Source organism: Haliaeetus leucocephalus, unplaced genomic scaffold (assembly GCF_000737465.1).
Source record: "Haliaeetus leucocephalus isolate CR32 unplaced genomic scaffold, Haliaeetus_leucocephalus-4.0 Scaffold517, whole genome shotgun sequence".
NCBI classification, from domain to species: Eukaryota; Metazoa; Chordata; class Aves; order Accipitriformes; family Accipitridae; genus Haliaeetus; species Haliaeetus leucocephalus.
Window position 1 is genome coordinate 1246546 of NW_010972953.1, and position 8472 is coordinate 1255017.

The 8472-nt window shown below is 48.1% G+C and overlaps 2 protein-coding genes across 2 annotated transcripts in view; both read left to right on the forward strand.

The window, feature by feature from the left end:
- Positions 1-56: 56 nt before the first annotated feature.
- MRPS15 (mitochondrial ribosomal protein S15) lies at positions 57-7278 on the forward strand. The gene is made up of 8 exons (XM_010576303.1): positions 57-153; positions 1285-1347; positions 2172-2247; positions 3101-3149; positions 3950-4034; positions 4941-4999; positions 6236-6427; positions 7126-7278. Exons 1-8 carry the CDS (start codon positions 57-59, stop codon positions 7243-7245), a joined length of 741 nt encoding a protein of 246 aa, XP_010574605.1. The 3' UTR covers positions 7246-7278.
- A 953-nt stretch (positions 7279-8231) lies between these two features.
- Positions 8232-8472, forward strand: part of OSCP1 (organic solute carrier partner 1) — an 11874-nt gene continuing 11633 nt past the window's right edge. The window contains exon 1 of the mRNA XM_010576304.1: positions 8232-8374. Within this exon, the coding sequence (XP_010574606.1) occupies positions 8263-8374 (112 nt within the window). The 5' untranslated portion in view covers positions 8232-8262. The remainder of the gene's footprint in view (positions 8375-8472) is intronic.

The following is an 8472-nucleotide window of genomic DNA, read 5'->3' on the forward strand; positions in this document are numbered from 1 at the left end:
GCCGCGCCTGGGCAAGATGGCGGCGCCCGTGGCGGCGGGGCCGTGAGCGGAGGGCCATGCTGGCGCTGCGGACGGCGCTAGGCCGCTGCCTGGCGGGGCCGGTCCGCGGCGGGGCCGCTGTCCTGGGGAGCGTCCGCGGCGGCGACGGGGCCGGTGAGGCGCTCGGGGAGCTCGGCCGCACTAGAGAGGCCGCTGGGAGGGAGGGTGGAAGGGGAAGCGGGGGCCCGGCGAAGGAAGAGGAGGCCGGGCCGGGCGGCCTGGGGTCGGGGGTGGCCTGGGGCGGCCCTGAGAGGGGACGGGGGGCTCGGTGCCCCTGGGGGGACGACGTGGGGCCCTGCTGGGGAGGCAAGGCGCGGGCAGGACCCCGGGGTGTCCCTCAAGGCAGCGGGGCAGGACGGGGGGCTGCCCGCGGACCCTGCCCTGCGCACGGCGGGGACCGGCTGGGGCCGCTCCCGGGCCAGAGATCTGCTGTGAGCCGGGCCAAGGACGCGGGCTGGCGCCCTGGCCTGGTTTCTGCAGGCACCGTTACCGCACGGTAAGCGTGAGACGGGGCGCCGAGGCCCGTGCTCGACGCCTGTGCTGACAGCCCACGCGCGGTTCTGGTGCCTCACGGATCCAGAGCCGAGCTCGTGTGCTTCTCGGATGGTTCCGTTTGCAGGCGGGTACGTGGACTGGCAAAGCCTGTACCTGAAGACTTGTTTGAGGCGCGGGTGAATAATCTGAAGCAGGTATCGATTCTGGTAGCAGGGGCCTCGAAAGAGCAGTTGGAGGAGTTTGTTCTTGAAAGGTCAAAGAACGGCTCAGTTCAGGCTGGCTGATGAATATTCTCATCTGTACTAAGCTGTGCCAGTCAAAGGTTGTCTCTAGGTCTTGCTGCCTCTGCGCCCTGCTGCTGGGGTAGTCCAGAGCAGCCCATCTAACTCACACATGAAATTACTTGAATTAGTTCATCGGTTTAAACCCTCTAAATGAACACAGTTCAGCTGGGGAGCCCTCGCGCTCTCTGCTGTGTCTGTAATCTCTTCCTGCTGCCCTGTTCTGCTCACCTTTTGGGTTCTGATCACTGCGAAGCAGCACAGCTTTGCCCATTTATTTCAGCACCCGCATAAGAACCATGCTGAACTGTTCCACACTCCTTTGGGACAAAAGACCTGGCTAGCCACTGATCACCTTAGAGTCTAAGTACTCTGACCAGCTTTCTAGTACAGACTGAGCAGTATTTAATGTGTACATAGCTAAAAAAGTGCACACAAGTCTGATAAATCTTTGTTTTCTTCCACCAAGCTTGCAGTCCCTTTATTCAGACAGCCAGATGTTATGCCAGACCTGTGAGAAGAAAAAGGAAAGGTACGTCGGGATTAGTGGGAACACGTGGCAAAATGTTCTACTGTTGACGTTATCAGAGTTGTACCCTAATGCTGCAGGAAGAGGGGGTATTTGGAGAAGTTAGTGGTTTTCACTTTAAAGATGCAGAACTCATCATGAGAAGAGAGATAAAATATAATCCCTGTTACAGGATTCTGCAATCCTACAGCTTCTTGACGCGTAATTACAAGGGTGAGGGAGCCAGACTCTTCTTGGTAGCGCCAAATGATATAATGAGGGGCAGTGGTCCCAAATAGCAGCTCAAGAGATGTTCCAGCTGGATACAAAACGAAAAGGGATTCACTGGGAAGGCAGTGCAGCGTGGGGACACGCTTCACAGAGGGGCTGTGGAATATCCTCAGAGGTTTTCAAGGCTTTGCTAGACAAAGAAATGATGATGGTCCCACTTTAAAGGGGAGATTGGACTAGAAACTTCATAAGGTCCCTTTGTAAACTTTTTTGTGGTTTTGTGGTTCTAGAAATAATTCCTTGCAAGCTCAAAAGTTACCCAGAAAATTCAGCAGCTCATGAACGTGTGGGAAATTAGCAATTGTCATCAGCAAGAGATCAGTGATCTCAGTAGACTATACGCCATGTTGTAAATCCAGAGTGCTGAAGGCAAGAGACGGGACCCAATTTTATTCACTCAGTTCTTGCCATCTCAGCTTCATCTCTTAAGTTCTTCCTTCTTGTTTGGAGCGTACAGCCTACTCTTTGCAACTTGTTTCCTCTGATCTAGTTTGCAAGCATGTTCAGAGCTCTGACTTTGTACTGCTCTTCCTCAAATGTTAATCTTCTCTTTGTAGACATCCCCAGCCATTTGGATGATCTTCCTCCCACAATGTTGAAGAAAGATTATGCCAATGTCCCAATAATAAATAGGTATGATGCAGGGAAAGGGAATGACTATTCTCTTCAGAGATTTGTGTCTTACACACACACAACCACAGTAGGTGGAAGCTGTCACCTGCTCAGTAAGTAATTAATGCTCCGCGGTCACTGGTGTGCAATTTAGCACAAAAATTGCAAAGTCGTTTTGAAAGTCAAATTTGCAAAAGCAGTCACTGATTAGGGTTATGTAAGGGTTTTGTCTACTTAATGTAAGATTAAGTGCTGTTTGCCCACATCTGTGGGCTTTGTAATCCACAGAAAGAAGAAATAAACTTGAAATACTAAAAATAATCTTCTTAGAAATAATCTGTGCCTGTCTTGAACTCAGGTGCTAGGGAGTGTGTAGTTAAACAACTCAAAATGAATGACTGCTGCTGAAATTTGGACCTGGAGTTCAGCATTTTTGTGCTTTGATTCTGGAACTGCTCATGTGTGGTGCATGGAGAGCCCCCAGTGGCATAACTGAGACTTTCACAGATCTTTGAAGGAGCCAGTCTTAAAATTAATTATTTTGTCATTGTGCACTTACTTGGGGGTTAATCTGTAGCACCTGATTTGCACATAATGTTTTTGGAATTGATAAGACTTCATCATCATTTGAAATAACTGTGCTTCCCACAGCAGCAAAACTACTTGATGCTTCTGTAATCTCAGCCATGATTTTTCTTAGGAACACAAGAAACAGTTTATGGCTGACAGCTTTGGGAGGAGAGGAGAGTTGCTGTAAATTTGTAGAGTAAATTAAAGTTGCAAAAAGTTAATATGTTCTGAAAACCTAACCTCGTTTTTGTTATTAAATATACTTCGTTTCTAGCTTATAAACTAATCTGCAATCTCCTTGCAGTGTTGATGATGTAGTGAAAAGACTCTTGTCACTGGAAATGGCAAGCCAGGTTAGTTTCATTCTACTTGCGTAAAAAAACCTAGAAGATTTAGTGAGCACATTTGTGTAAGACTGGTCTATATTGTTAAATGCCCTTCCCTTACTTTATTTTTAAGTGTTGCTTGATGACTGCAAATCTGAGGCTATTAAATATATGAGAGTGATAAGTCTTGTGTGCTCTTAAAATTTATCATGCAGTCTTCTTTATGATAATAATTGCATACTAGAACAAGAGAAGAAAATATTAGGCAATCAGAGGGGAGATGAGCTGTGTTATGTTACTGCTGACGGTTGGCCTGTGTTCTAGAAAGTCATACACTGGACAGCAGATGTTCTCCAAATTACTTTGTTTTCTGGGCATACAAAAAGTAAAAGTAAGCAAATCATAGGATAGCACAAAGATCTTATGATTTCTCGCTACTTACCACTTATGCTTAAAACAATGCGGAAAGTAAAGGCTACTGCCACGTGAGATCAGCTTCGGTTCTCTCTCCTATTCATGAGAGCAGCGGGGCTTCTTCAACACCCGTCTGTAATCTTGGGATGAAGGGTGTGCCTGGACTCTTGGTTTGAACAGTGGTGATTCTGTGTTCTGCTGAGATCTTTTTGTGCTGCTTCACTGCTGAAGTCTGAGCACTGTCCTGCAAGCAGCAGGTCCTTTTTTGCAGCGCTGCTTACACATTTGGTGACGGACACCAAGTAAAGCTGTTAATTACAAAGCCTTTATCTGGGCATTTGGGAAGAGAGCTGGGCTGTCTTAGACCTTTAGTGTTCCTGAGAAAGTGAAAAGCTCTTTTCTGTTATCCACAGAAGGAGAAGATGAAGATAAAGACACAGCAGCTGGTGGAAAAGGTCAGGAGGTCTCCCAGTGACAGTGGTTCCTTTGAGGTGCAAGGTAAGTTAAAAAAGTAGAAGGATATTGTTGGCAGCTGGTACATCTCAGCTTTTATTCAGCTATTCCCACCCCAGCCCTTCAAGTTTCCTGTATCAGGAGCATCTCCTTCAGGAGAGCACCCAAGAGGCAGGTAGCCCGCAGTATGCCCTGGAGGACCCATTCAGGGTTTGGGGACGTTGCAGAGGCAGCACATGCACTTGCTGGCAGATGTCTGCTAGGGTGCTTTCCAAATTCCTACTCCATATCCACCCTCCAAAGGCAGCGTGTGCATTATTCTGCTTGAAGTGCTTATGTGACATGAAGCATTACACTGCATTCATCACCAAAATGAACTACTAGATTTAGCCATGGAACCCGAATTTCCCTCTGCATCGGAGAGCTCTGGCTGAAGCGCAGTGTAGGCCAGATGAAGGCCATGCTGACATTGACCAAGATGCACTCCCTTATCAGCCGTAAAGACCTTCCGTTTCTCAGGATGCCACCAGTACCTTTCTCCAAAGCCTGAAATCACAAAGAGCTGGCTGCTGCTCTTAGAAAGAACCTCTTAATTTGTCTCTCTTCCTCCAAAGCTTAAACCAAGTGAAGTGAAATGAATGTAAAGTCACCAGTAATTAAGTGAGTGCAAGAGGTATTTTACAAATAAATTCATATGATCTATTGTTAAAATTTCAAGCTCTAATTAAGCAGCTTCATAATAGTCATAGTTCTGACTCAGGTTATGTAGGTTGTATTTTGTGGTTTGTTTTGCACTTACTCAGAGGGCCGTGTGGTAATATTTGCTGTGGTGCAGTGGGTACCCATTAGAACAGCAGTCCTCAGCTGGCAGTTTGAAGGGGATGTAGATGATACTGTCTCACCCTGGAAAGCTGCTGCTCTCACACGGTTTCTTATGTCTGTTCTTTATAGTTGCTATATTGACTGCCAAGATACGCACTTACGAGGAACATTTGCAGAGGCATCCCAAGGTAACTATTAGTAATCTGAGCCCACACATCTGAGACAGCAGCTGTTCAGGTTGTTCTCTCAGTTTAGAACAAAAGGATTCTAATTCTGGGGATTATGGCTTTCCTAAGAAGGTTTATGAAATAGTTACAACTGTTCATGGTGCCAGTCTGGGAAACTGCTGGCTCAGTCACAGCTACATTCTCACTGACTAAAATGTGGAGTGTGTTCTTTTTTGTTACTGGATTGGTGGAAATAGCTGAGCAGATACCTTTGAACGGAGTTTAGCTAAATTTATCCTAGCTGCAGCTGTGGCTTCACCGCTTAGTTTTCAATGTAATTAATGTTATCTCTTCAGCAGCTGCATTCTCTCTTTGTTCTGCCTATGGACATGTTGAGCGGACAGGACTGTGTTAATGTCGTAATGACCACTTTCCTACCTAAACCTACCTGGGTTCAGAGCCCAAATTTGAAACATCACAACTATGAGTTTATGAACAAGAAATATTAAAGATTCTTTATGCAGTGCAAAAGGTGGGAAATAGATTAATCAACTGCATTTGAAAAAACTGCATAATTATTTGTTAATCATAAAAGCTTGAAGGGTAAAACAGAAAAGAATTCACGTTTTAGAAGAAGCCAGCAGTTGTACCAAATATTTCAGCAGAGGAGACTTTTTGAAATTACTTGGATGAAGCCTTGTTTTTACACAAATTGCTTATATAGGGTAGGGAAATTTCTCCCATGGGAGATTGCCCTGAATGGCACGGCTCAAGCTACACGTATTCTCTTCCAAAGAACAACCCAGACGGTCAGATAGAGCCAAGTCACATTTTATTTTCACATTAAATTTCTGGAAAACCAAAGGTAAATGCTTCTGTGTTATTTCTGGAAGAATATATTTCAGGAGAAGCAGAGTTTTTAGCCAGCAGACCTTCACTACAGCCTCTGCCTTCAAGCCGTTGCAGCTTTTGCCACCGCCTGAAACTGCATACAAATTGAAAACAGTCTTCAGGGTTGGGGGAGGAAGGTGCAGACACGGAATGAAGAAAGCAATTTAAGTGAAAAGTAAATTAAGTCTTCTTGGATCTCCTTGCAGTGACCTAATGTGCTTGCAGTATCTGCCAAGAAAAGTTGTTCTAAGATACTGTCCTTAACCTGATTGTTTCCTTTCAGCCATAATCTGGTCTATTCTAAGTAATTTATTGGAATGGAAGTATAATCTGTCTACAATCTAGTGAACGCTAAGTCCTTTGCAGGATAAAAGAAACCGTCGTTGCATGCTGATGGCTATAGATTGCCGGAAGAAACTACTTGCATATCTTCGCCGTGTCCGCTATGATGCCTTTGAAAACACCTGCAAGCAGTTGAATATCCAGTACACCCTACCCCCTCTCCACCGCAGAAGGATCACCAAGCGCTGGCTTGTGAAGAAGGCTTTCTGCCGCAAGGTATGGAGCAATCTGGAGAGAGCGCCACGTAGCTGGAGTAGAAAAAAAATCTCTTTATAGAAGGGCACAATTAAGACAGTTAGAAAAGACTGATAGGTAAATCCTTTTAATCCATGCTTTGAATTTGAGGAGACAGTGATAATGTCTGTAGAGAAATGCATAAGCTCAGCAAAGAGCTCCATGAAAGACAGTTGTGTAATGGGCAGTGACACACGTGCTGTGCTTGAGAACTTCAGATTGTGCTACTAGTTTGCTCAGAAATGTATGATTCAAACCAGCTTTTTTTCAAAGCCTGGTATGGGGACTAATATGTGAGACAAAGTTGATGGTAGCTTTGGAACAGAAACGTGGGTATGCCCACTGTCTACTTTCATTTGCGCTCAGTACATCAGTGTAACTGCTGTGTGCAGTTGGTATAACTGAGCAGAACCAAAAAGCTGGACATGCCTTCAGTCTCTAAATACTAAATTTCAGTCCAATGAAAGTATAACCAAAAGACTGGGTAGCTGTAACGGAATACCTCCAAATGGTACCCTGAAAACAGGGCTGTCTGGAGTCCTGGAGGAAGCACAGGGGAAGGAGTTGATCTTGCTGCGCAGCATCCCTCCTGGCCTCTGTGTGCAGCAGCGAGGAGCTCTGCTCAGCAGCAGGCAGCTTTGTCTCTCCCCTTCTCTCACCTCCTTATGCTCCTCCCGCAGGTTTTTGAGGAGATGCGGAAGCTGAAAGCACCAGAGAGGCTAAAGCAGAGAAGAGAGTGGCAAGCAAGAGCGAGAGCTGCAAAGGAGAAACAGGCGCAGTGCGAGGGGACGCCTGTGTAGCGGCACGTTGAGGCTGACGCAGCCAGTCACTAACAATAAATAACGACCTAAAGACCTAAAGCCTCTTTGCTTACGTGCATGCGTGATCTGTGCCGTGGTGAGCACCCGGAAAAGTGCAATGAGTGGTTTAAGCGTTTTAGAAGTTTATTTTAAGGCTGATGGCGCTGGACTGAGCTGTGATCAGTTCGATCTCTGTGAGAGGAGTACCTGGGCGGACTCCCCCATCGCCTCGTGGCAGGGAAGGCAGGCACATTCAAGCGAGAACACCTCCGAGCGGTGCCTGTCTCCTGTCAGTGCGCAGCAAGCCTGTAGGATTGTGCTGTCAAATAGCATTGACCGAGCAGCTCGCAGCATTTGGCAGGGATTTGGGCAGTGGGCTGACAAATGAGGAGAGAGAACGAGGCAAAATGCTGCTTGTTTGGAAACAAAGCAGCCCTGACAGTCGCTCAGAGTGCCATTCCTTCTCGCAGGAAAACGCGGGTTGATGGGGAGCTCTGCAGCTGTGGAAATCATGCTGACAATCAAGTCTGTAATTTCCCAGTGGAGTTACACATTTACATTGGTTCTCTGGCACTCGCTCATCCCTCTGTCATTCTCAAACTCGGTGGTTTTGTGTGTTACACCAAAAACGCCGTTGACGGTGACTGAAGGAGAATTACCAGTACGACGGCCGTGGCGCCTGTGGGCCAACCTTCCGCACCTTTCAACAAAGCCTCCCCAGGCTCCTGACCGTGGCACGTGCGGTTGTCCTGCGGGGCTCCGGGTAGCACCGAGCTCCTCTTTGTTGCCTTGAGGTTATTTTAATCATTTCCTTTCCCGTTCTTTGTTTGTTTGTTTGGGGTTTTTTTCCCGAGGCCGCCGTTGGGGAATGGGCCCAGCGCCTGACAGGGGCCTCGCAGGCGCAGAGGCGGGGCTTGCGCGCGCGCGCCTGCGTGCCCCGGCCGGCCAAGACGGCGCCTCCCGATTGGCCCCTTGGTTGCCGGGCAACGGCGGCGGCGACGGGGGTCGGCGGTCGCCATGTCGGCCCGGACGCTGCCGCTGCTGTTCCTCAACCTGGGCGGGGAGATGCTCTACATCCTGGACCAGCGCCTCCGCGCCCAGAGCATCCCCGGGGAGAAGGCCCGCAAAGGTGAGCGGCGGCCGGGGCCCCTCCCGGAGCCGGTCCTGCCGCCGGGAGGGGGGTGCCCCCTCCCCGCGGGGATGGCTCCGGTCGCCGGGGCCTGTCCG